Consider the following 27876-nt stretch of genomic DNA (forward strand, 5'->3'; position numbering starts at 1 on the left):
TTAAGGATTATATATAAATTACTAACCACAGAATAGGACTATGTCCACCAACATAAATTTTACAAGAGGGACACTAAATTTAAACATGACTATAAGGTTCCTATAAGGACAATTCAGTTATTTCTATATACTATTAGGCAATTATAATTTTTGTGCGCAAGCGTTTCTCCTTCATAAGGCAAATTTTGACTTAGGAACTTTTGTGCGATCCCAATTTTTTAACAGAATAGGTAAACGAATGTCCTTCCAGGGTGAGTTCTCTTCCTACAAGTAACAGGCTTTTGACTTTTTCTTTTGCTTTGACATGTGATTCCCTGAAAGAATTGGGTATTTGTCGACGATCTTTCTAGCAAGCAAGGTAGCAAGAATTAAGATGAAACTAATTTCTTTCTGTCATCTAATGTGTAGAATGTATTTTATTTTAGACTAATTCGTAGGCAATTTTGATTGAGTACTGCACGTTTGTTTCCTCAAGAGAGGAACCACCTTTCTTCTCAGCATTTCATTTTACTGTGTCTTGTATTATTTTGGGTCACACAAAGGAGCTTTTTCCACATGCACTTTTACAGTACTTTTTTTTCTGTAGAAGTTTTATTTGGATGAGAGCGTTTTGCTTTTTTCCCTATTGTAAATCCTCTAAATATAAATAGTACGTATACACTACTATACTTTACTTTCTTTAGATTTTTTATCTTATTTTTATTGTACAAGAAATGATGACCAACAACAATTATGCTGGAGAAGGGTTCATGATGAATGAGGAAGCTTCTAAGTCTTCCTTAGGCTGGGAAGGTATGGATAATATAATTCTAGTTGCTCATTTAATGACCCCAAAGTGCAAGGTATCAGGTTGTAGAGTCGACTGAACAAAGATAGTATGCATTGGAGAGATCAAGAGAGTAGCCCATGAATTCTAGGTATAGCTTTGTCAACTTGCTTTATAATTTCGACGAGATACGATCATTTGTGGCAATTGGGTCATCAAACATGGTTTACTGTAACATGGTTAATACTGTAACTTTCCTTGTGTATTTATAAACATACTTAATCGCTTTTGGTTAAACTTCGTTACTGTTACCAAGACGAGCACTAGCTGCCTTTGTGAAAACAGCTCATGTTACACATTTCAAGAACAAAATATTTGTTCAACCTCCTATTGAGAACTTCCTGTCTCTGTAGCACCCAAATTAAAATTCCAGCATCTTCTATTTAATGTGTAATTTTAACACACCAAAGGAGTTTGCACTACGGTACATAATACTATTATTATATACTCATACAAAATGATTATTATTTTAGTAAACAAACAGTCGTATACAAAGAATATAGCTAAGCATAAGTATATACTGAGCCATTTGATCAATTAATTAAAAAAAAACTTTCCGAAAAAGAAGTTTTTCAAAAAAAAGTAAAGGCATTTTAAACTTAAGATTACCAGATACAAATATCTGTTAAAATTCAAACTCAAAACGACCAGAAATTACTATTAAAGAATAAATGAAACCCAAAACGAACAAAAATTAAATAAACAATAATATCAAAAAACATACAACAAGTAATAATACAAATGAATAAATAAATCTTAAAGCGAGTATGCTTTAATATTCTCTCACCTTTCACGGTGAGAGAAGGAGGCGATAACCAAACTCTTGTTTGTAGTGATTTTTGTTCGTTTCAAGCTTGAATTGCATATTCAATTTAAGTTTCACTCGTTTTAAGATTATTAGTATCTATTGTATGTTTGTTTGCATTGATTGTTTATTTAACTTCTATTCGTTTTGGGTTTCATTTATACTCCAACAGCAAAATATTTCTTTTTCGTTTTAAGCTTGATTTACATATTCAATTTAAGCATTATTCGCTTTAAGATTTATTTATTCATTTATATTATTGCTTGTTGTATGTTTTTTTGCTATGGTTGTTTATTTAATTTCTGTTCGTTCGGGGTTTCATTTATTCTTTAATAGTAACTTCTCGTCGTTTTGAGTTTGTATTTTAACAGCTATTTTTACCTGCTGATCTTAAGTTTAAAATGATCTTAAGATCTTAAGTTTCAAAATCAAACTATTTTTTAAATCAAATATTCATCAAAGTTCATAACCAGTATCAAAGTAACAATATAAAAGTAACAAAATTGGTTTGTGTCAACCTCGGAGTTTTTACTATCTAATGTTTGAACTATTTTTAACAAAATGGCTATTTCAAAATTTTTATCGGATGGGTTAGGGAAAAAAAGAGCGCGGGGGGAGAGGGGGGGGGGGAGGGCTAATTACCCTTCGATCCCTTTTGACTCTTTAAAAGTGAACTAGAACTTCCCATTTTAAACCTTCCCATTTATGCCCCCAGGGCATAATTTACAACGCCTGTCCCAGGCCCTGGGGGGTTTTAATATCTGATGTTTGAGCTACTTTTAACAAAATCGTCGTCTCAAAATTTTTATCGGATGGGTTTGTGGAAGAAAAAGGCGTGGAGGGGGGAGGGGCTAGTTGCCCTCCGATCTCTTTTGACTCTGAGAAAATGAACTAGAACTTTTAATTTTCAATCAAATGATCCCTCTCTGAAGTTTATACGAGCATCCCTTTCATAAGAACCATATATGGCCCAAGGACATAACTTACAACGCCTGCCCCCGGGCCTTGGGGGGTTGTGTCGACACCGAAGTTTTTGTTATCTGACCTTTGAACTACTTTAAAAATCTCAAAAGTTATATCGGCTGGGTTTAGGGAAAAAACACACGGGGGGGGGGCTAGTTGCCCTCCGATCTCTTTTGACTCTTAAAAATTGAACTAGAAGTTTCAATTTCCATTCAAATGATTCCTCTCAGAAGTTTATACGAGCATCCCTTCCATAAGAACCATATATACCCCCGGGACATAACTTGCAACGCCTGCCCCCGGGTCCTTGGAGGTTGTGTCGACACTGTAGTTTTTGTTATCTGACCTATGACCAATTTTTAACAAAACGACCATCTCAAAATTTTTATCGGATACTTTTGGGGAAAAAGGGGCGTGGGGGGATAGTTGCCCTCTGATCTCTTTTGACTCTAAAAAACTAAACTAGAACTTTAAATTTCCAATCAAATAAGCCCTCTCTGAAGTTTATACGAGCATCCCTTCCATAAAAGCTATATATGCCCCCCGGAAAGGATTGTGTCGATCCCGGAGTTTTCGTTATATTATCTTTGAACCATTTTGAAAAAATGGCTCTCTCAAAGTTTTTATCAGATGGGTTTGATGAAAATAGGGCGTGGAGGGGGAAGGGGGCTATTTGTCCTCCGATCTCTTTTGACTCTTAAAAAGTGAACGAGAAATTTCCATTTCCAATCAAATGAGGCCTCTCCGAAGTTTATACGAGCATCCCTTCCATAACAACCATATATGCCCTCAGAGCATTACTTATAGCTTCTGCCCCCAAGCCCTGGGGATTGTATTGACACCGGAGTTTTTCTTATTCGACATTTAACAAAACAACTTTTAACAAAATAGCTATCTCAAAATTTTCATCGGATGGGTTTGGAAAAAAGGCATTGAAGGGGGAGGGGCGGGGGGGGGGCTAGTTGCCCTTGCATCTCTTTTAACTCTTAAAAAGTGAACTCTAACTATCAACTTTCAATCAAATGAGCCCTCTCTGAAGTTTATACGAGCATCCCTTTCATAAGAGCCAGATACGCCCACGGCATAACTTACAATACCTGCCCCCGGGGCCTGGGGGGTTTTCGACACTTGAGTTTTTGTTATCTGACTTTTGAACTATTTTTAACAAAATGGCTATCTCAAAATTTTTATCGGATGCATTTGGGGAAAAGGGGCATGGGGGGGGGGGGGCCTAGTTGCCTTCCAATCTCTTTTGACTCTCAAGAACTGAACTAGAACTTTCAATTTCCGGTCAAATGAACCCCCCTCTGAAGTTTTAAGAGCATCCATTCCATAAGAACCATATATTCCCCAAGGGCATAACTTACAACGCCTACCCTCAGGTCCTGGGGGGTAGTGTCGACCCCAGAGTTTTCGTTATACGATCTTCGAACTATTTTCAAAAAAATTGCTATCTCAAAGTTCTTATTAGGTGGGTTTGAGGAAAAAGGGCGTGGAGGGAGGGAGGGGGGGGGGGCTAGTTGCCCTTCGATCTCTTTTGACTCTTAAAAAGTGAACTAGAACTTTCAATTTCCAATCAAATTTCCCAATCAAATGAGCCCTCTTTGAAGTTTATATGAACATCCCTTCCATAAGAACCATATATGCCCCCAGGGCATAACTTACAACACCTGCCCCCGGGCCCTGGGGGCTTGTGTCGACACCGGAGTTTCTGTTATACGATCTTTGGACTATTTTTAACAAAATTGCTATGTCAAATTTTTTATCGGATGCATTTGGGAAAAAAGGGCATGGGGGGACTAGTTGCCCTCCAATCTCTTTTGATTCTTAAAAAGTCACTAGAACTTTCAATTTCAAATGAAATGAGCCCTCTCTGAAGTTTATACAAGCATTCTTTTCATAAGAACCATATATGCCCCCAGGGCATAACTTACAACCCCTGCCCCCGGGCCCTGGGGGGTTGTGGCGACACCAGAGTTTTTATTGTATAATCTTTGAACTATTTTTAATAAAATGATTACCTCAAAATTTTTATTGGATACATTTGGGAAAAAAGGGCGTGGGGGGGGGGGGCTAGTTGCCCTTCGACCACTTTCGACTCTTAAAAAGGGCACTAGAACTCTCGATTTCCAATTGAATTAGCTGCTTCCGAAGTTTATGCGACGATCCCTTCCATATGAAGTGCCTCTGGAAAAAAAACAACAACATTGGAGTTGTATGGCCTTTACTAAAGGCAACGCTATAGCGTTGCCTCTGATATTACATTATCTTGGACCAGGGGTAGCCAACCCAAATTATCTTGCGGGCCACTTAGGAAATGCACCATAACTCCGCGGGCCATATTAGATTTAGACCAATTATACATATTTTTTGGAGTGACAAATTGAAAAATAACGAATTTTCATTAATTATGTTTACTATTATTTTTATACATAAACACAGATAATATAATATTAATACTAAATGCACATTATAAAAATATATAGTACTAAAAATAAAAAAAGAAATAAAAAAATAAAATCTTAGAAAAATATTTATTTCACTAGTGCGATAATTGTTTCTCCCCTTTTTCACTTAACTTTTGGAAGTCGATCTCAATATGGGTTTTGCACATCGTAAGTTGGCGTTGAAGGTTAGCGTCCGTTAAGTTTTTTGCGTGTTTTGTGTTTGGTCAATTTCATTTTCGAAAAAAAAAAAAACAATTCGCAGGTGTGAGTCGAACCAAGAGCGCTAACAACTTTTATTGCCAAATTTCTTAAATTGGATAATTTTTCTTTTGTGACGTAAATGTTATAAGAAATCTATTTTTGATTCTGAGTTTTCAAATATGCGTTTTAATTCATTATTGCACTGTATGTCAATCAGATCCATTTGGAGATATCCTGGGACAGACTCAATTTCAACATGAAAAGGAGATGAATATATTTTAAAAATTTTGGTGTATTTTTCTCAACTCTAAATTATTGAATCAGGTTTCAAAAGCATCTGCTTTTGAAGTTTTTTTTATTTCTTTCGCATATTTGATACAATTGTTAAATTTTGATTTCCTCAATTCTATCAACAATGGAAAGTGGTTAGCATTATTAATTTTCCATAGTGATTCAATTAACAACAGTTTCTTCTGAAATGCTCTGATGTGATTAAACGTATGGACTATGAGGTTACCTTGTCCTTGCAATAATATATTTAATTCATGGAGTTTGTTGACAATATCCACTAAAAAGCATAAATCCAATAACAACTCATCATTTCTTAATTCTGGCGCAAACATTTTGTTTGTCATTCATAAACAAATCAATTTCTTCTCGTAACTGATAAATCGCTGTAAACATCTTCCATGACTTAACCATCTGACTCGACTGAAGTACATAGAATCTAATTCTTTCAAAAAATCCTTAAATTGTCGATACGCAAGTGCATGTGATCAAATGTAATTCACTGTTTTTGTAACTCTACTTGCATAACATGATACATCGATAATACTTCAACATAATAATCAACATAATAATATAATACTTTTCAACATAATAATATAATACTTGGGCCATATACATCGATAAACAATAGTTTTAAGAGTGAGACATCGAATCTGTAATGTTCCAAGATGTGCGTTCATCAAGAGGGTGCAGAATATAAAAGCGTGATGAACCTCGCGGGCCACAAAAATGTTTACGGCGGGCCGCATTCGGCCCAAGAGCCACGGGTTGGCCACCCCTGTCTTAGACATTGATTCTCATCAATTTTTCTTCAACTATACTTGCTAGTCGTAAGATGTAATTTGAGGTTTCAAAATTCATTTTGAATAAAACAAAAACAAAAGAGAAGGAGCAAGAAAGAATACAAGTCCAAGAGCAAAGGAAGGAAAAGAAAAAAGACCTGACCTGAAAGTATTAGGCACCCCAACTTTGGCTTCTTGATTTTCAGTGAATTCAACTTGAGCTGTTGCTAGATTAATAATTCCACGTTCAACCAAATCTCGCTCATCCCTAAACAGAAGGACATATGGACGCCGAACAACCTGCAATGACAAATAACAAATCTAAGATATAAAGCATTTTCTTTTTCTTTTTTTGGTCTGTTTGCTTGTCTGCTATGTATTACTAAGCGAATGGACTAGTAGGGCTGAAAATTGGCACGCATGACCCTCTTTGGCAGAAGAAGATTCAGCGCAGGAGGTGAGGTGTTGAATGGAGGTACTAATATCTGACACTTATTTAAACACGCTTATAGCATGCGCGATTTTCCCTCGCTGGAAAATATCAAGAATGAAGGATGGGTCAATTGGAAAGGGGCACAAATCGAAGTATTCTAGTGCTTGGTCTCATTTAGTTACATGGTATTAAACTAAATAAATATCTATAGTAATTCGATAGATATTATTTAAAGAATTATAGCCAATGGATTTATGAAAAAAATCTATATTTAGAATCTATAGGACAGGGGTTATAATGTCTGCTTTATGTGGAGTAACTCTCCAGTCCGATCTAGAATGGCTTTACTTTTTTTTTACTCTAGGCTGTTTACATTTTGCGACAGGAAACAGAGAGAACTGATATAGAGGCAATAAGACAAGAACATTCAACACAACATCAAACAACATTAGAACTCATGGACTAATAAACTAGTTTGCAGAAACAGAGCCACACTGAAAAATGACAAAACAGAAAAAAACCTTAAACCCTTTTTTATTTACTACATTAACCAATTCTATTTACATTTACCGTTATTCATCTTGTTGAAAAAAAGTTGAAGAGAATTAACTAATTAGCACGCACACACTCACAAAAAAAAGAGAGAAAGAATTTGAGAAATTATCAATTACGGCTTAAATGGACAGACAAAATGAAGAAATTGAACAAAAAGAACAGTAAATTTTAATATAGAAGGACTTACTACCCAGCGCCGAACCCATCCGATAGCTTTGTGTTCAAGAACGTTCAGATAGCCTCTCCTTGAAATTATGGGACTAACACGAATCTCCTCAACCTCTGGAATAAATGGTTTCGATGGAGGTGTGCTCTGGGGTAGAGGAGTCAACCCAACAGGAGATGCTATAGGTCGCTGTGGCAAAGGTTGGCCATCTGGCGTACTTTGCTGATTAATTGCCAATGTATCTGGCCTACATCTATCAGGCATATGCATTCTAAAATAAAAGTGAGACATTTATAATAGCTAGAATTAGGAACAGGTATACGGGACAAAACATGGGTACCTTAAGTCAGACATTAGTTTGATAAGGTTTAAAAACAAATACTTAATGAAAACTATATGTTTACCATTTCTTTGAAACCATCCTTTGATGATAAACTTGCACAAATGTATGCTCTTGAAAATATTGTCAGATGTCTAAAACTAGAATCACATGCAAAATAGGAGCGATCAGTGGAAACAAAGGTACTTTATCAGGGTGACAACATTATAAACAAACTAAGGATTGCTAGAAGACACATTCTATTTTTCCATTTGAAGACGACTGATTTTATCCCTTATCATCAGTTTTTGGACACTAATTTGAGTTTTTTCAAGCCAATCTTCGAGATGAAAAAAGATATTGGATCAGTAGAGTCTACCTTTTTCCATATTAGGACCTTTCCACAACCGAGCATGATAGCCAAGGGGCAAGAGTATGACTCCCTAAAATGTGAAACAAACATCAAAATACCCATTCATCGGTTATTTAATTGGTAAAAGTGAGCTGAAAAAAGAGCTTTTCAACAGTCAGGCCATCCATACGGGTAGCTTTAAGGTGACTGTTCATCGATAAAGACGACTCTCAAGAACAATACTGAGTAAAGCTCTAAAATTACGCAGGCTCAAGTTGTATTGGTGTAGATTATGTTAAGCAAAGCTGGACTTAACCATCCCTAGGAGACGTTTTGAAACCTAGACGATATTTTATTACAACAGTGTATTAGTATTTTTTCGCTCAGGGATCATCATATAGAATGAACGGTCTTAAAAAGCTGAGAAAGGGTCTGTTCGATCACTAATTTGGAATTCTAGGGTTGTTTTTTAATGTCCAAAATCAGCCGGAGGGTATCCTGCCAGCACCTTCAACTCCTCATTTGCCCCAAGACACCCGAAAATCCATATAAAATTTTCGATTCAAATGTGAAAGAAGCTTTTTAATCAGAACGCTTGAAAGGTGTCAATCTCAAATTATGGATTCTAGTGCCCTTTTTAGGGGCAAAAGCCGACCGAAGGGCAACCCATTTCTCTCCCAGGCTATTCTTGCCTCCTGGCACCCTTATAGCCCCCATAACATCAGATAAATATTTCAAGAACGATATTTTACTCAAAATAGTCAAAAGGTAAAAAAATGTACCTTCAGGGACACAGAGAGATATTTAGCCCCAGGGGCAAGAGCTCTTATTAATACGTGATTTAAACGAGCAAATGACCTATTCGTCACATACATATCTTAGTAGAATCCCGATTAGCAATTCGTTTTAGTAAAATGCAACTGAAATCACGCCAGAAAGTTAAATCTGTATTGTTGGAGGTACATGTTAGGTACGTTAGGTACATATTCTCTAACACCATTTACTCCTCCACCACCAACTTTTGAGCCGAGAGGTGGTAGTGTTACAAATGATTGAAACTGAAATCTTGCAAGGTCTTTCAATTTGTATGATTGGAGGGTGAGCCTATTCTAACTTGCATGATGAATTTTATGGGCATTATTATGTTTCACAATCTAAAATTTTTGTTTTGATATAATCCAGTTACTAAGAGTAATTAGCCATCCCATCAATGTCAGGATGCTAATCTAAAATGTAAATTTGTGGAAGGAAGAAGTAAGAAAAAGGTTAAAAATAAAAGGAAATTAGAAAAAGAGAAGAGGGACATAAAAAATCAGGAGTAATACTTTTCTATAGGGGAAGCTTCGCTGCTATTAATTGGTTAATTCGACCGGTGTTGGAAACTATAGAACCTGGCAGCTAAATGGATGACTATTTCATTCAACAGAAGAATAGTATCCAGGCAAAACACTTTATCACAAGGTAGGACACCAGTACTGACGTAGTAATGAGTATCAGCAAATGTAGTGGCTAAAAAGAAGTGTGTTTCTTTTGACACCTACATAATTTAACACAGCAGGCAGCCGATTCAAATTACAATAGCATAACAAAAAGAAATGAATAAAATCAGAAATACTTTTTGTTTTGCTTCAAAATAAAACTTGACTTACTCGTTATTGGCTGACGAAATAGTTGAATTTGTCAAAATAACCGAGGAGCCTAAGTCACTAGAAGTGTCATCACAAGGGGTACTAGCAACCGTGCCCTTTTCACTATTTCTTCCAAGAAGAAGACTTAAATATTTGGTAGCTATTTCTCTCTCTCTATCTGTCATGGCCCAAGGTTCGTATACATCTTTATTAGTTTCTACCGGCACTCGAGATGAAACTGCAGTTAACTGTGAAACTGAATCAGGTCCACTTACTTTGGCTACCATGTTACACGCGTCCTATAAAAAGATAAATACATAGAACCTTTTGAGGGATAGTTTATAAGAGCACACTTACCGGAACAGTAAGCATAAAAGATAGATCGTAATTTTCTGGTTTGTTCCAAATTCGAAATGTCAAGCTATCATAAATCTTATTCGAATTCCAAAAAGCTAAACTCCAACTACAACAGTCAAAAGTTACTAACAAAATAAGGGGTATCTCAATTATGCATGATAGATGGCTTAACTAAAATATTCATGGTCAAAATTTGGATTTCTGTTGTAGAGTAATTAACTGACCTTATTATAGAACGACTAATCCTGCTTAAAGATTAAAATTATTGTTAAGATGGAAGTATCTTAAATGCGTAGGTAAACTGCTCCATAAAAAATCATTAACCGGAGCTTGGGTTTTCGAGATACTACTTTTGCGCTTAATATTGCAGTTTAGTCTTCATAAAGAGAATCAATGCGCTGTTTATTGTTAATACTTTTTTTTGGGGGGGGGGGTATAAAACTTTAGCGCAAAGAACAGGGTGTCGAGGGGAGGCAGCAAGCTCCTCCATATACAGGATAATTTATGTTGGGTTTAAGTTTTAATGCCGCTCTTTATTTTCACCTGAAAACAGCTGTTTCTTAAATCTATTTCTGTTTATTTTCAATGTCAAATCTAGGTTTTTACTAAATATGAGGGGGGGGGGGGCACATTTCGTCTCACTTTTTGCGCTAAAGTTTAACTTTGGCAGAACAATGCTTTGAGGAAAAGGGCTCATTAAGGTGTATTTGCTTTCAAAATGAAATAGTTTTCTCAAATAAGAGGAAATAAAACACCCGTTCTCGACACTTAAGCTCAGCTCTTTCCCACACTGCTTTGAAATTTAAAAACTAGTATTTATGTTAAAAACTAATTTTTCGATGATAAAAGAAGAACTTTTATCCCCCTTCAGCACCTATATTGCACTCTTCATCCTGTATCCAACAAGATCGGAGCAGATCCTCATGTAGCCAACCTGGTCACTCTCGAGCAAAGGAGAAAAAAAAATTTCCTTAAGTTTTGCCAATAGTACCTTCCATAATCCCCGGCCAAATTCACTTTTCTCTAGTCATCCCTACTTAGAACTCGCTTTTCTCATCGTGCTTAAAGAAAAAATTCCTATTTTTGCCCAATAGTTTTTCAACAAAGAGATAGAGGACCCCCCCCTAAATAATCAATATATTAAATAAGTGAAACTTATTTCCTGCCCCCTCCATTTACTACCAGTTGTGTAGATTATTTCACTAATTTTGGAAGTTTGATTCATATTCTGTATTTTTCAATAACTCCTTTAAAATTTTTGTCCTTAAATTACAAAAGAAAACCATAGAATATCCAAGCTGTTTTCCTATTTCTTGTTGTGTATACCATTTCCTAAAGTTACCCCCTCTTTCCATTTTTTACTAAACAGTTTAACAAATATATTTTACTAGTTTTTATTAGTTTTTAATCGATATAACATGCTAACTTTTGTATCTGTTTTTTTTTCTTTACCAATCTTATTATATTCGCTTTTTTACTGTGTTTACTCTTAATTCTAACTCTGATATAAGGGGCGGCACTGTTTCTGTTCTATTAAAAAAAGAACCTGAACAAACAGAAAACAGTAAACCGTTTTATCAGTACCGTTTCTGTTTCCGTTCATAGTTTTTTTTTTACCATTTTTGTCGGTTCTCTTTTTCTTAAACCCGTTTTTCTTCATTTTCCGTGTTTTGATTTCGAATACCATTGTAGCGTAGTCTTGCGACTTTAATTGGATATGAAACACTTAAAATATAGCGAATAGAGTTGTCTTTACGTGTTCTGAATAAAAGTTTTGCCACTGTAAATCCAAGATTAAACAGTTTTATTATTAAAAGTGTTGATGAAAATTAGCTATCATCAATCATATCAAAATATGAAGAAATTATTAGCTGTTCGGCACATGAAATATTTTTGGGCCAGTTCTAAGTTTGATGAGATACTCTTCACAAGAGCTGGCTTTTTGGACCAGTTTTTGAAAAAAAGAAAAAAAAAGAAAAAAAACAAAAAAGAGCCACATATACTGAGAGTCAGTTCATCAGTCAATCTTATCGCTTCTGCAGTAGCCCATTCCCAAACGGAGAAGTACAGAAGAGCTCGCTCAAATCCATATAACTTCGACATATTTTCAGTTGACGCCACTCGTACTAAGGCAGGGGCTAACCAAAATGAATTACCAGAGACTCCTGATAAAAAAGAGAGCTTGTTTGTTGAGTTTCTCGGCACGATCGGGTTACGGATGAACTCTTCGAGGCAATATGCGAACAACATAAGCATTGACCACGTAGCAGCAAATATTGTCAGGGCATATGAAGAGAGTCACTGTCTTCTTGAGAGAAACACAAAGATCAGGGAAAAATCATTCTGATCTGCTAGAATTTCGGAGTGACTACTTTTACACTTACCTACAGTTACGTGTTAAGTTATGCATACATGTATCCCTCAGTGCCTGCAACTTCAATACCCAGTGAGAGTACACTTTGCATTACAAGGTACTTGGCGCGAAAGCGGTGTTCACGAATGACTGCGATGTCACTTGAACTCCGAACGCTCTTGAATGATAAGTTTTAATGTATGTAGTCTTTTTGTATATTTGGTCTTTATTATTAATCTATATCAGTAAGTGTTTACTCCACTGTCACAAACCTAAAGATACTGAATAAAAACGTCTGTTAAAACAGGCGTGTTGAATAGAAACAGGTCGTTTCTGTTTTTGATAAAAAAAAAAAACGGAATAGCAGAAAATGAATTCCATTTTTTTTACTGTTTCTGTTTTCTTATTGCTGTTTTTATTTATGCCAAAAACAAAACGGCACCAACCGTTTCAGGAATGTGAATTCGTCCCATCTGGACTTGCGATAATCATTTTTGAAAATATATCTTATCTTATATTCTTCAATACAAAGGGAGATCAAAGGTTAAATTTGTATCCATCATATTAATCTGAAGTACCACCCACAGAAAGTAAAAAAAGGAGGGCTAAAATTGCGCCTTTGAGGCCTTACATATATTCTGTGCAGATAAAGTTATGAATGTTGTTATGCAAGTTACAATCCAAATATTTACGCAATAAGAGGGGAGCTGCAGGATCACATACAAACAAATATTTAAATTATCAGATGAAGTATCTCCAATTTATCTGGAGATAATTCCAGCACAAATTTTTGAACTTTAAAATAATACATTATTTTATCAGCTAATACAAATTACATAATACAAATTATCAGCTCTCTCCTTAAATATAATCAATTCCAAGTTCTGTACTCAATTCTGAGCTTGATAAGGTGAAAATGAAATAGCATTCAAAAAATAATTAAAACGAACGCAAAGGATTTACTGACCCTTTGAATGGAGCATTGCAGAATATTTTGTTCCCCTGGTTTTAATGTTTGGCAAGAAACAGCTTAAGTTTAAATTTGCAGGTTCGTTTTCTGGACCGTAAAAAATGAGAATAAAACATTCTACTTAAACATAGCAACTTCTAAGTATTTTAGAAGAATTTAAACTTACAAGAATTTAAACTCTAGCACTGTCTCTCACCTTCTCAGACTTAGTGAATTCACATGCAGGCGTTCGACTGATTCCGGGAATATCTTTATCAATGCCCAGGCGATCTCGGAGAAGCAGCCAATGACGAACTCTGCCAACCGCTTCAAGTCTAGATAGTTTCTCTAATTCCCACTGATGGTCGAAGAGAAGACTATCTCCTCTGGGACGCCACCCGTCCAGATTCTCTTCTCCTCGAACATACGTACAACTTGTATCCAAAACTCGTCTTTGACGTCTTTGTGTCCCTAGTTTGTGTAAATAAGCTTTCTATAGAATGTTACTAAAAATATGCCGAGTCACAGTTGTCTTTAATTACAAAACTAAACAATATTTTTCTTCTCTGTTCTGGCTAATATACGTACCAGGTAGGCAAGTAGGCAGCGGGTCACGCCCCCCCCCCCCCCCTGCCAAAACTCCAGAATCTCAAGATTGAAATACTTCCATATTTTACAAAATTTGCATATAATTCGTTGGTTTTTGTTCTTAGAATTTAAGCGTTTGGAATAAAGCTAAGGGAATGTTAGTCCAAACGTAAAAAGCAAAGAGTATGGGTAACTTCTAAGAGCGGAACCTGACTTGAGTGCTGGTAAAAAACATCAGCCCCATCTAGCATTTGGGGACACTTGGCATATTTCAAGCTTTGTAATCGTTCTTCTGTCAGTAACTGAGATCAAACACTTTTTACTACACTACAAAAATGCCACTAAATTACACCGAAAAAATGCCAAGTGTTGGCAAACGCTATATGGTGTTGAGGGTTGTCAACACTAGCACCAGTTCCCACTCTTGTAAGTCACCCATACTTTTTTGTATAAAGTATAAAATTTTCTTGACATTATCTTATTGGAAGAATTCTGACATATAATTGATTTATTTAAAAAAAATGCACACTGATTATTACATAACGGATGCTATCGTAAGAAATGAAAGCCTCACATCGAGGACTGAAAGAGGAAAGAAAGAAGAGGAGCAAGGAAAGGAAGAAGAAAATTATGTTACTACAAGGAGGAAAATTACACCAAGATACGATAAAACGAAAACAAGAGCGAAATTCCGAACGAAAAGGTTGACTTTGATAGAGAATTTTAAGAATAGTTTTAAAGGCTGATTTATTATAAGACACAACTAAATTACTATGATGTTGCAATGGAAATGGTTATCTTTTTATTCTTTTTGACATCCTATGTGATTCATCGGCATACCAATGTCAATAAATAGGTCATGCAATGCAGCATACTAGAAGTCAAGCATAAGAGATTAAAATACTGTCATGCACGCGAAAATTTTCACCTAAGATCGGGGATAAATATTTTTATGTTACATTAAAGACAAAAATCAGTAACTCCAATTTTCCGCGACTCATGTACAACTTCAATAAAACAAGTGCCAAACAGGGAATAAAATGAACGGTTAAGCTTTTTATAAATGTATCTAGTACAGTGCTATAGCCTAACTTCTGTGTTGCTGAGCATAAATTAATGTCCAAGCACTCGCTTTTTTTTAGTTAGTTTGGCCATTTTGCTAACGCATAACAGACATAACCCTAAAAGACCTGAAAAGAAGGCCAGCCTTACTTACTGTAACTTTAAGATTGGTCGTGATAAACGTCCCAGACCAAAAAAGAAGTTTGCGAAAATAAATGCCCCTAAAAACACCGAAAATTAGTATCACAAGAAGATACAATGCTACTGAATATTTCGAAACCTTATTAATCTTTTCTCTATCATCCTATCTTTTTTCAACCACTAAAACATTTTCCAAACGAAAATTACGGCAGTTAAGAGAATCTTTGGCTAAAATATGAATCTGATTAAAGTAGAGATGGGACCATGAATAAGGAAAATAGTTTATGTTATAACAATGTCATTGGGAATGTAAAGATATCAAACCAGGTAAAGGTAAAAATGGGCATCTTGGAAAGAAACCTTGGAAAAAAGAAATGGCGAAAGATGCGCAGGAAAAATAAGAAAGAGGGAGAGAGAGAGACAGAGATAGAAAGAGAGAGAGAATGGTTTTATATAGGAAGCGGATTATAATAGAGGACATAGACAGAAAGAAAGCTGTAACTTATCCTATATTACATTTCCTATTAGTCATATTTTAGTAATCTGCATATTAAACATTTTACTGGTACAATACATATCTAGCTTTTTAATTCTTTTTTTTTTTTACTCAGCAAAAAAAGAGAAATAAAAAAATACAAAAAGTAATGCTCAATTAACGTTAAATGTCTACTTCAAAACATTCCAATACTTTTTCGCGAAGTCAAAGTCAAAGGAAAAAAGAACTTTTCAGATTGTTCGTAAATAACCCCTAACCCAGGTTATTAAGTGACATTGCATCGTCATCATGCACATGACACACCTACATGACTTCACAAACCTGGACTACCTGGGTCAGTCATCCTCCGAAGAGAGAGTTCGTACACTCCAGACATGCGATTTGCCTCAGCCCCTGGTGACCGAGAGAAAAGTTGCTTCAAGCTCCTTGCACGCGAATCTCTTCCTACTACTACCAGACATAAATCTTTAGTGATGACGGCAGGTTGACAGCAGTTTTCCAACTATAAGAAAAACAATTACAGGCTTAGGAATTACAAGCTAATCAATAACGTATTGAAGAAGAGAACGAAACACCTCTCTTAACCTTTTTTTTGCTTTCGGGTACAACAGACAAAAATAAGAGAGAAAACAATTTTGGCAAAAGCGTGCAACATACAGTATTACGTACATTTTCGGACCATCTGTTACAAAAAACCCGCATGAAATATTTTTCCGAGCATTTTAATTGGTTAACTATGAAATTAATTTTGTGTTACATGGCAGAGGGAGGGGGCGAAGGTATAGCATCTTTCTCTTTGCCAAAGGCCCACTTTGGCGAAAAGAGGAAAAGATTTATTTTTTGGAAACTTGTAGCTGTTTTTAATTTTTATTTATTAGAGTAATTTTACTTTTTAACTCTTATTTTAAATTGCATTGAAGATGTAAGATCCCTTTTAGCAAAATTAGGACAATAATTTTTTTTTCTTTGTATTGCATACAAGGTACTAACTGCTGTTTTCAAACCAGAGCAAGAGATACACAATTGTTCAAGTGATAAAGTACTGACGATTATGAATTTTCAAAAGGGAAAATACTAAGTGATTTTAGAAAAACTTTAATTAAACCAATTTATAGGAAAGGTAATTAGAGAGTCTTGCAATTATAGAGGTACTAATTTGATTTATGTAGAAAGCAAATTATTTACCATGACGATATCTATTGGATAAAGAGATGCTGTAGAAATTTTTTAAGAAAAGAACGTTTCAAAGTCAATCGCATCAAGTCACACAAATTTTAAGGGAGGAGTGGCAAAACAAACTTTTCAAAATCGAAGAGGGGGGGGGGGGTGAGTTTGCCGTTTTTTCAATAAAAAATATTTTCAATGAAAATACCCTTCCAATTGACACCACTCATTTGAGTCTACCGATCACTGACAAATCCAGAACTTTTTTTTTTTATCAAAGAGTTGATACATTCGCTTTTAAGCCAGGAACAATAGACTTTCAACCCACAGGCCAAATTTGACCTTTCGGCTGTACTACGATCTAAAGGATAAAAACGTACATCCATTGTTTATCAGATTTTTTTTCCAACATCATAATGTTTGTCCCCTAAAGGACACCGGCAGGAATATTAATGTGTGGATAAATCGGTGTTCCCATAAATATAATTCATTCATACTTTGAAAGATTATCATACTTTAAATTCATAGCCACGTCTCGCTTTGAAATTATCGAAAATTAATAAAAATATGTATTTTAACTAGTTCCTGTAAGATAGGACAAATGAACTTCTGAAAAAGCTCCATTCCATGAATCGCTTGAGGTCAATTTCTTATGTCTGAATCAATTGTCGTTCCTTTTGAGCCAAATAAACGGTGACAAATACAGGACAACAGAGTAAAAAAAAAAAAAAAAAAAAAAAAAAAAAACTGGAAATATGACGTGAAGATAATAAGTATATTAAGGCCGACGCAGGAATTAACAGGAATGCATAAAAACAAAACTATAGTTTTTCTAAATATCGGTTCAAAGGAAGACCCTGATAGCTCTTGCTTCTTTTCTTATTTTAGTAAGAAAAGCAAGAATTTTGAATGCATCAATTTTATGCATGGCCTAGGGTAACACGAAAACCAAATATTTTAAAGAACAGGTTTAAGGCCTTTCATTATATCTAAATATGATGATGCATTTTCAAGTTGTTTTCTAGATAAATAATTCATGTCTTTGTAGAAGACACACCAATATAAACGCTAGGCTCTAACCAAAAATCACTCCCTTAATTTATCTAAAAACAAATTGCAACTGGGCTGGACTTCTACAAAGTCTTAGAGGTACTATAGAAATAAAAATTATCTACAAGGGTATAAGTATAAATAGAAATGATAAGAGATTTTAAATTAGATTTTAGTTACATCAGTTTAATTAAATCACAAGCTTGAAATATTTAACTGGATATTGAAATGTCTAGAGACAGAGGACATCAGTTACATCTCGTGAAGTTGCACTGTGAAGTGGAGTGAAAGTGGCGTACAATTTAGAAAATTTCCTTACGTCAATATAAGCAGAAAGAGTCAAATAAATATGTTCTCCAGGGGGTGAGACTCTATTTAAAAGCAGAGAATTGTGCAGAGAAGAGTCCCAAGCTGCTTCAAAGCGGTAAAGCACCCGATCTTCTCCCGGTATTTCTAAATATTCACCGGGGAAAAGACCCAGGGACAGAACAGAAGCATCATTGTCTTCCTCTTCGAAGTCGCTTTCAGGAGTAGTTCTTATTCGACCTAAAAATGTTCAGGTTATAGCAAAAATATCAAGAAGACAAACTCAAATATCTCGTAAATACAAAGAATTACCTGCAAAAACGGACACAATTTGATCTGCTCAATTTATATATGCATCTATTTCTTCTCTACTATTCATAGATTTACGCGTATCAAATATTGAAAATTCATACCATAATTAAGTAATTTTTTTTTTAGAAACGTCCTAGAAGTAAAACAGAAAAAAAAATGTTTTTATGAGGTGGATTTAGATGAAAAAAAAGGAACAATTATTATACACCTTTTATCCACTAAAACTAAAGTTATACAGTATGTTCACCAACTATTAAGATGCAATAAGATATTTATTTAAAAAAAAACTGTCTATCAGAAGCCCAGACAATTCACGTTTTGGAGTTAAAAAACAAAACAAAAAAACGACAAACACTAAATTAAGTAAAAGGGCAAAATGATTTGACATCAAAAACACAACACGGAAAAAAAAAAAAAAAAAAAAAAAAAAAAAAAAAACTGACATAGATAACAAAAAGAGAGGAACTCACGAATAGCTCATTAATTTTTTCAGGTATTTAGGGGACGTCATTCTTTTCATATATTTAAGAAAAGCAGCGAATGGAGAACAAGATGGGGGCAGACTCAGAATCAGCAAGGGATGGGAAGAATCTGGATGGGCAGTGCGTTTTGGGGAAAAGTTTTGTGTGCCACTATTGCAACGTTATAGCACTGCATTTTTTGAAAACCAGAGGAAGCATTGAAATTCGAAACAAGAGGTACAAACACGTCATCAACTAAAATAAGTCCAGCATTGGGATAACTTAGAAATAAAAACTAGCACTAGTCCCAAATTAGTGAGTGAATCAACGTTTTCATCAACTTCTTGATTTGGCAAGTAACAAAAAACAGCTATTTGCAATAATACTACAAGGATGGGGGGGGGAGGAAGAGGAGGGGAGCACTGTTGGTCTGATTTTTAGTTAACAGGGCAACCATGATCTGCCCTTCCCTGGATCAGTCTAAAAGGCTGGACACTGGGTGCACAACAATAATTGACTGCAGAAGATAAAGGAAACAACCGAGAAAGCCCATTAAAATTGCAAGCCTTTAGGCCCATTCTCCCAAAATGGGGATGGTTATAATTTAGCTGTTTAAAGCTGGATATTTTCTATGCCTGCTGTTGTTTTTTTGCCCTTTCACTGGCATTCTTTTATGACAAACTTAAGTTTTCACGGTTGTAATTAAGACTGGAGTTAGGTTTGAAAGCAACACTTTCCAATCTGTTTATTTACCTATTTTTCTTAATTTTAAGCTAGTAGGTAGGTGTTGTAGCTGAGGTCATTTTGGATCATCGCTTGTAAATTTGTACGCCCATAGTGGACAATAAAAGACTGAATGTAGCGCATTATCATGGGAGGTTATATATACAGGAATTTTAAAGGGTTTTAGTGGCCCTATCAAACAAGCAAGGAAGGATGCGTAATAAACAGTGCGCACAAGTAAAAAGAATAAGTGAAGAAAAGGTAAAAAAAAAACCATTCCGGTGAACATGAATTTTGAGCGTGTCTGGCACAAGATAAATTTATCCTTACGCCCTTGCCCACCATAACAACTAGGGATATATGAATCGTCAATAGAGCAAAAGTATTGTTTATTTGAAAAAAATAACCTCCTCCATCTTGCAAAATTAAGTCAAAAACAATTTTAACAAAATTGAATCTTTCCAATGTTTTGACTTGATTATGAGCAAAGAAAAAAAAAATGTATTGCAACCTAGGAATAAGAAAGGACCTTAAGAACTAAATGTAAAATTTTTTAAATGTTACGAAATACTTCAAACTTATTATTTTGTTGTTAATTTCTATTTAACTTAGAAAATGAATAACTCACCGACAACAATTTCTCGTATGTCAGTCCATTTAACATCATTGGGCTCTTCGTGAACGACAGTGATTCTGAGTCGCCTCTGGAGCCCTTGCCTAACAACAAATAAGCCAAGGCAGGGCAAATCGTCCGAATGATCAACGTATACTGGTACGTATTCTCCATTAGGGGCTGAAAAGAAAACCATTTGTAAATGCATTACAAAAAAAATTCAATGTTTTTCAAGAATTCTAGATAATGTTCCAAGACATATAGCAATCTAGAGTTAGCAGTAAAATTCGATCGTGGCTTTAGATTTACACCTTCCCTTTTAGACCCCTTTTAGATCTACCAAGCGTGAAACTACCACAAATCAGCATCAATAAATGAATGAAACCCAAAACGAACAGAAAACACAGTAAATAATCGAGTCAAACTCAAAACGAGCAGAAATTAACATGAGTTGGGCTCAAAAGCCCTATGCCTTCCCAAGGCCAGAACATAATTTGCACTTTACTGAAAAAACATAAATGTTTTTACTTTTATAACTTTAATAAATCAAATAATATTAACATTTTGATTAATGTCAGTATATGTATATTAAACTGACAATGCACATTCATTTGTATTTTTTTCAGTAAAGTGCAAATTATGTCCTGACCTTGGAAGGCATAGGGGTTTTGAGCCCAACTTATGTTAGTTTCTGCTCGTTTTGAGTTTGACTCGGTTATTTATTATAATTTCTGTTCGTTTTGGGTTTCATTTATTTATCGATGCTGATTTGTGGTGGTTTCACTCATGGTAGATTATTTGATTTTATTTTTGCTCATTTTTTGTTTAATGGAGTTCTTTACTTTTCTTTGAAAAACTTATTTTGTGGAAAAAGGTTTTTAATTAATATATGTTCGTTCTATATTGACATAGTCTTTTCAGGGAAAAAGAAAATGATACTTTAAATCTTTTCGTTTTTTTTAAAGACTTTATAGTTTAGCCTGCTATTTGTATACTGGAGAACAATTTTCAGTAATTTTTAGCAACATACACCCTTTTAAAGATCTGGACACAAATAGTAGTACTTAATTTAGTTTCATACCTCCTCTAGTTGACCTGAAATGGAAAACTTGATACCATTCGTAAAAAAATCCGTTTACTGTCCTTGATAGCTTGGATACACTCACGCTATTTTGATTTGGTTAAATTTTAAGAGAAGAAGTAGCCCCGAAAGTTTGAACATAATACCCTCAGTCGTTGTTGAGATACTGCTGAGATGCCTTATTGGGAATTAGCATTAACACAGTTCATTTTGATTTAATTTTAAGGCAACATTTAGTTTTTAAACCTAATGGGCAAATGGGAGGGGGATTAGCTGCCCTCCAATCCCTTTCGACTAATAAAAAGGGCATCAACCCTTTCTATTTTCAATCGAGTGAGCCCTTTTCGAAGTTCCTACGACAACTCCTTCGATACGAAGTGCCCTGGTCTACACAACAACAACAAAAAATAATAATACATTGTACCCACATCGATCTTTACTATAAAATGTCAAGCCTTCCAATCACTTTCGACTATTAAAAAGGTAGGCCTTTTGATTTCCAATCGAATGATCCCTTTTTGAGTTTCTACGACAACGCTTTCTATAAACACCTTAAATGCCCCTAGGGCATAAATTACAACCCTTACCCTAAAGGCTGTGAGGGTGGTTGTCATCCTCTAAGACCTAATTTCCAGAACTTTCAACTGCGTTAAACAAAATGTCTATCTCAAAATCTTGATTGGATGTGTGTGGGAAAATGGTGGGCGTCAGAGGGGCGTTAGTCGCTCTCCAGTCAATTTCAACTATTAAAAAAGGCACTAGCCCTTTCAATTTCTAATCAAATGAACCCTTTCGAAGTTTCTGCGACAACGCTTTCTATAAAAACATTTAATTTTTTATATTTACCTGGGCGTAAGAGGGGGGTTAATTACTCTCCACTCACTTTCGACTATTAAAAAGGACAATTTCAATTTCCAATCAAATGATCCCTTTTTGAAATTTCTACAACAACTTTTTGTATAAGCCTTATATGCCCCCCGGGCATAAATTACAACCCTTGCACTGAGGGCTCTGAGGGGGTTATCATCCTAGAAGACCTAATTTCCAGAACTTTCAACGACGTTGAACAAAATTGATATCTCAAAATTTTGGTTGGATGAGTTTGGGAAAATGGAGGGCGTGAAAGGGGGGTTAGTTGCCCTTCAATCACTTCCTACTATTAAAAAGAGCACTGGTCCTTTCAATTTCAATTGAATGACCCCTTTTTGAGGTTTCTACAACATCACTTTCTATAAAAATCTTGTATATCCCCAGGGCATAACTAAAAACCCTTGTCCTGAGGGTTGTAGGGGGGGGAGGGGTTGTCATCCTTAAAGACCTAATTTCTTAAACTTTCAACTACGTTGAATAAAATGGCTATCTCGAAATTTTTATTGTATGTGTTTGGGGAAAAGGTGGGCGTGAGACGGAGGTTAGTTGCCCTCAAATCACCTTCGACTATTAAAAAAGGCACTAGCCCATTTGAATTTCCAATTGAATGAGCCCCTTTTCAAGTTTCTACGACACAGATGTTAACAAAAACCTTATATGCCCCCAGGACATAACTTATAACCCTTGCCCTGTGGGCTGGGGGGGGAGGGGGGGTTGTCATCCTCAAAGACCTAATTTCCAGATCTTTCAACTACGTTGAACAGAATGGCTATCTTAAAATTTCGATTGGATGTGTTTGGGGAAAAAGTGGGCGCGAGAGGGGTATTAGTTGCCCTCCAATAACTTTCGACTATTAAAAAGGGCAGTAGCCCTTTGAATTTCCAATCGAATGAGCCTTTTTTGAATAGCTTTCTATATAAACCTTATATGCCCCCAGGGCATAACTTACAACCCTTGCCCTGAGGGCTGTGGGGGAGTGTCCTCCTCAAAAGCATAAATTTTATCTTGAAATCAACTACGTTGAACAAAATGTCTATCTCGTAATTTTGATTGTATGTGTTTCGGGAATTGATGGACCTTGATGGGGTTTTAGTTGCCTTCCGATCACTTTCGACTATTAAAAAGGGCACAAGCCACTTCAATTTTCAATTGAATGAGCCCTTTTCGAAGTTTCTACAACAATATCTTCGATACGAAGTGCCCTGGTCTAAAGGAAAAAAATAGTAAATAATACATTGTGCCAACATCGTTCTTATATGCCCCAAGGGCATAACTTACAACCCTTGCCCTGAGGGTTGTGGGGGAGTGACCTCCTCAAAAACATTTTTCTATCTGGAAATTAACTATTCTGAACAAAATGGCTATCTCAAAAATTTTGATTGGATGTGTTTGGGGAAATGGTTGGCGTGGAAGGGGAGTTAGCTGCCTTCCAATCACTTTCGACTATTAAAAAGGGCACAAGCCACTCCACTCTCCAATCGAATGAGTCTTTTTCGAAGTTTCTACGACAACTCCTTCAATCCGAAGTGCCCTGGTAGGGAAAAAGAAGAAAACAAAAAAAAAAGAATACATTGTGCCAACATCGTTCTTTACTTAAGCAGCGCTATTGCGCTGCCTATGATAGTGACCATGTATTGTACAGATTATCAATTAGTATTCAAGATTTTTTATTAACTCAAGATATAGACAAACAAAAAATGTTCCAACAGAACTAACAGAGAGCTAAGCTCGAATCGAAGGCTAACCTAACATCAAAATAAATTTTGTGATCCGCCAAAAGACACAAATAAAATAAAACCAAGAAGAAGGGAAAAAAAGAACAAAAAATACAAACATGACAACCTGGAGCAGTAGAGGGACAAGGGAGGCTACCCCGACGCGGTAAAGTCATAATATACAATGCAAACAAAATTATAGCATAATAAGTACCTGTCATCAAGGGTAAATAATATATTCTTTTCACTTTTTCTTTACAAGACGTTGGCTACTCAGTTTTTATAATTTATTATTTAATTTAAGCCTGTTTGCTGTGGAAGTGATTTGAAATCTTATTGAAAATCTAGCTCTTTCAAAATCAATTCATCAATAATCAACTATCAGACATTAATTAAAAATATAAATGGATATAAAATACTTTATAAATGGCACCTCGTGTACAGAAAACGGGTTCCGGTTTAGTTACAAAATTGGCTGTAGAAACAATCATTAATTGCTTAGTCGTGAGAATACGTCAATAGGCTTAACCATAGAATATAACTGTCAATATTTGGTATAAAAAAATCTCCGATCGCCTTGGAGGCTTATATGTGATTAACTTTTCTATACTAAGTTAAATAAAAAATCTACCTAGTAAAAAAGGAAGAAAAACCCTGACATAGATTACTCCGAAAATTTGCGTTTCGTTTTGAATAGCTTCGTATTAAATTCAGAATTAAATTTTCATGAACCTCCTGTGAAAACGGAATGACATAATGATGAAATAGAAATCATACCCAATTCACAAATTTCCAGCCACACGAGTAAATCATGCTTAACATAAACCTGTGAGCCAGAATTAGAGGAGAGATTACTAAATTTGGACGACTTCACTGGTTGACTTATCGGAATAGAAGCTGGCTGAAGTCTTTTGGGAGGCTGACGAGAACTAAAAAGATTAATAAGTTGGATAATATATGAAATAACAATTAAATTACAAAATACCTGGATTCAAGGCTGTATCCACAAAAATGAATATAAACAAATTGTTGATGCGTGTTTTAAAGTTTTTTTTTACCCTCAATAGCGCAACAAATTTACAACTGATCCAAAATCAGACAAGTCCACTTGCGTAACCTTTTTAATGCTAGTGAAACACACGCATGAAATAACATCTTAGCTTAGCCTCTATCTATTTAAGAGATGATTTTCATGATAAAAAAAAAACCTAGTAGAAAAAAATTTAAATACCTAGAATCGTCGAACGTTTTAACAATAGGAGAAACAACTAAAATAACGGAGGTGCTTCCCGTTTTCAAAAAATCCCAAAACAAAATTGCTCTTGAATAATTACGCGTATTTACATGATTTCCCAGATCTAAGAAAAACGGCCAAGAGCCGATAAAAATACCCAAAGAATGGCTAAGAGGATGTCAGATTATGATTAAAATGCGTGAATATTGATCAGACACTACCCCGTAAAAGAAAAAAAGTATTCTAATAAAAAGAAAGTATTCCAATAAAATAAAGTATAAGTGAACTACATAAAAATCTGAGATTACCTTTAAGGTAAAAAAAAAAAGCTCCAATAAAAAAAAAGAAGTCCAATAGGTTTTCAATAAAGCTTGTATTTCTTCTAATTGGATTCTTTTCACTCTTTATAGACAAGTCTTGATTCTTTTATTATCACAAATTGTAGTGGAGTTGCTTACCTTAGATGAGCGACTTTTGAGTCTTTATAAGACGTTCGAATTAAACATATATATATATATATATATATATATATATATATATATATATATATATATATATATATATATATATATATATATATATATATATATATATATATATATATAATATATATATATATATATATATATATATATATATATATATATATATATATATATATATATATATATATATATATATATATATATATATATATATATACATTTTATGTTAAAAAACTATTTTATATTACTAATTTTTTTTCAGTATTTATTTCGTTACATTTATTCATATATTTTCATATCAGATATTTTTTTCAAGTTCTTTCAATACACATTTTGTGGACCAAGTGCTTACCTTTATATATATATATATATATATATATATATATATATATATATATATAATATATTTTATGTTAAAAAACTATTTTATTTGACTGATTTTTTTTCAGTATTTATTTCGTTACATTTATTCATATATTTTCATATTAGATATTTTTTCCAGTTCTTTCAATACACATTTTGTGGACCAAGTGCTTACCTTATATATATATATATATATATATATATATATATATATATATATATATATATATATATATATATATATGTATATATATATATATATATATATATATATATATATATATATATATATATATATATATATATATATATATATATATATATATATATATATATATATATATATATATATATATATATATATTTATATATATATATATATAATACATTTATGATACATTTAATACATTAAAATACATATAATTAACAGATAAAATACATTAAAATACATACAATTTTAATACATATAATACATTTTATGTTAAAAACTATTTTATTTTACTAATTTTTTTTTTCAGTATTTATTTCGTTACATTTATTCGTATATTTTCATATTAGATATTTTTTTCAAGTTCTTTCAATACACATTTTGTGGACCAAGTGCTTACCTTTGATGAGATTCAACTTTGGAGTCTTTATGTAGAGGGTGGAGTTGATAGTGTCCAAAGATTTCAAAGATGATTGGGTTGGTCTTTAAATAATCCACAAAAGCTTTAGTTACACGAACAGTAATCTGTAAGAGGAAATAGTCTGAATGCCCGAAATTCTCTCAAAGATTGCACTGATTTGCCTACATGTATTTCTGTCGCAAAAGGGCAAACATTTAAGCTTTTTTTATAACCACTTTATGGTTACAGTTTGGGGATTACAGCTTTTAAAAAATAATCGTATAACTTCAAATTAAAGACTTATTGACGATAATATTTACTACCCTTAGTTGAACACACTTAAACATTCAAGGTTAAGATTAGATATTCCGATTAGGAGTTAAATATGCCGATCTTAAAAAATTACGACAAAATTATTTTTGCGCCCTATTGTATATACGAGAAGGAGAAACGAAAAGGACACAGATAAAACTTACATACAAATATTGACAATTTAACTCCTATGCACTCATTCAACGAGGGTCAAATTATATATATATATATATATATATATATATATATATATATATATATATATATATATATATATATATATATATATATATATATATATATATATATATATATATTTCGTTATGTTTAAAGTAAGTAGTTTTCGTTATGTTTAGGGGTACTGAAAATTTGTCTGACCCCGAAAGAACAGGTGACTGTTTATGTGTTGTGGGGCATTAGTAGGCTTGTAAATTTGATCAGATCGTCACCCAGTAAGTATTTAGGGATTTACCTTATAACGGAAGGAGATGGGTTACTTGTCAAAATCACCCCTTGGAGAAAGGGTATTTCGGGGGAGACTTTGACAGTTATAAAAGTCACCCCCGAAGTGTTCTGATTTAATTTTTAACCTTTTTCTTTTTATATCTTCTTCTATCATTCTTTAATAGAATCTTACATAAGATTTTGTCCCATTATTTACCTAAATACATTTCCTAATCCTTTTAAACCCCTCCGGACATTGCCAAATAAAGCCATAACAATCCTTCTATAGCAAATTGACTTAAATTAAATACTAAATTTAAAACCTTAATAGTCGATCACTTTTAAAGACTAAATTAGTAGAATATATGATTAAGCTTTGATGCCGGGGTAATTCTACTTGATAATTTCCTTTTTTAGTATTATT

General features: G+C 34.1%; 1 protein-coding gene across 1 annotated transcript in view; it reads right to left on the reverse strand.

The window, feature by feature from the left end:
* The window catches only part of unc-104 (kinesin family member unc-104), a 211127-nt gene that overhangs the window by 2500 nt on the left and 180751 nt on the right, over window positions 1-27876 (reverse strand). Inside the window, exons 24-32 of the mRNA XM_089090220.1 lie at window positions 26697-26821; window positions 24784-24935; window positions 20356-20520; window positions 18245-18471; window positions 16033-16213; window positions 13642-13895; window positions 9787-10064; window positions 7488-7737; window positions 6476-6612 (exon numbers count right to left, since the gene is read on the reverse strand). Coding sequence (XP_088946346.1) covers window positions 6476-6612; window positions 7488-7737; window positions 9787-10064; window positions 13642-13895; window positions 16033-16213; window positions 18245-18471; window positions 20356-20520; window positions 24784-24935; window positions 26697-26821 — 1769 coding nt within the window. The remainder of the gene's footprint in view (window positions 1-6475; window positions 6613-7487; window positions 7738-9786; window positions 10065-13641; window positions 13896-16032; window positions 16214-18244; window positions 18472-20355; window positions 20521-24783; window positions 24936-26696; window positions 26822-27876) is intronic.

The sequence above is a fragment of the Artemia sp. Qi Xiang Cuo genome, chromosome 6, assembly GCF_049724085.1.
Source record: "Artemia sp. Qi Xiang Cuo chromosome 6, ASM4972408v1, whole genome shotgun sequence".
In the NCBI taxonomy this organism is placed as follows: domain Eukaryota; kingdom Metazoa; phylum Arthropoda; class Branchiopoda; order Anostraca; family Artemiidae; genus Artemia; species Artemia sp. Qi Xiang Cuo.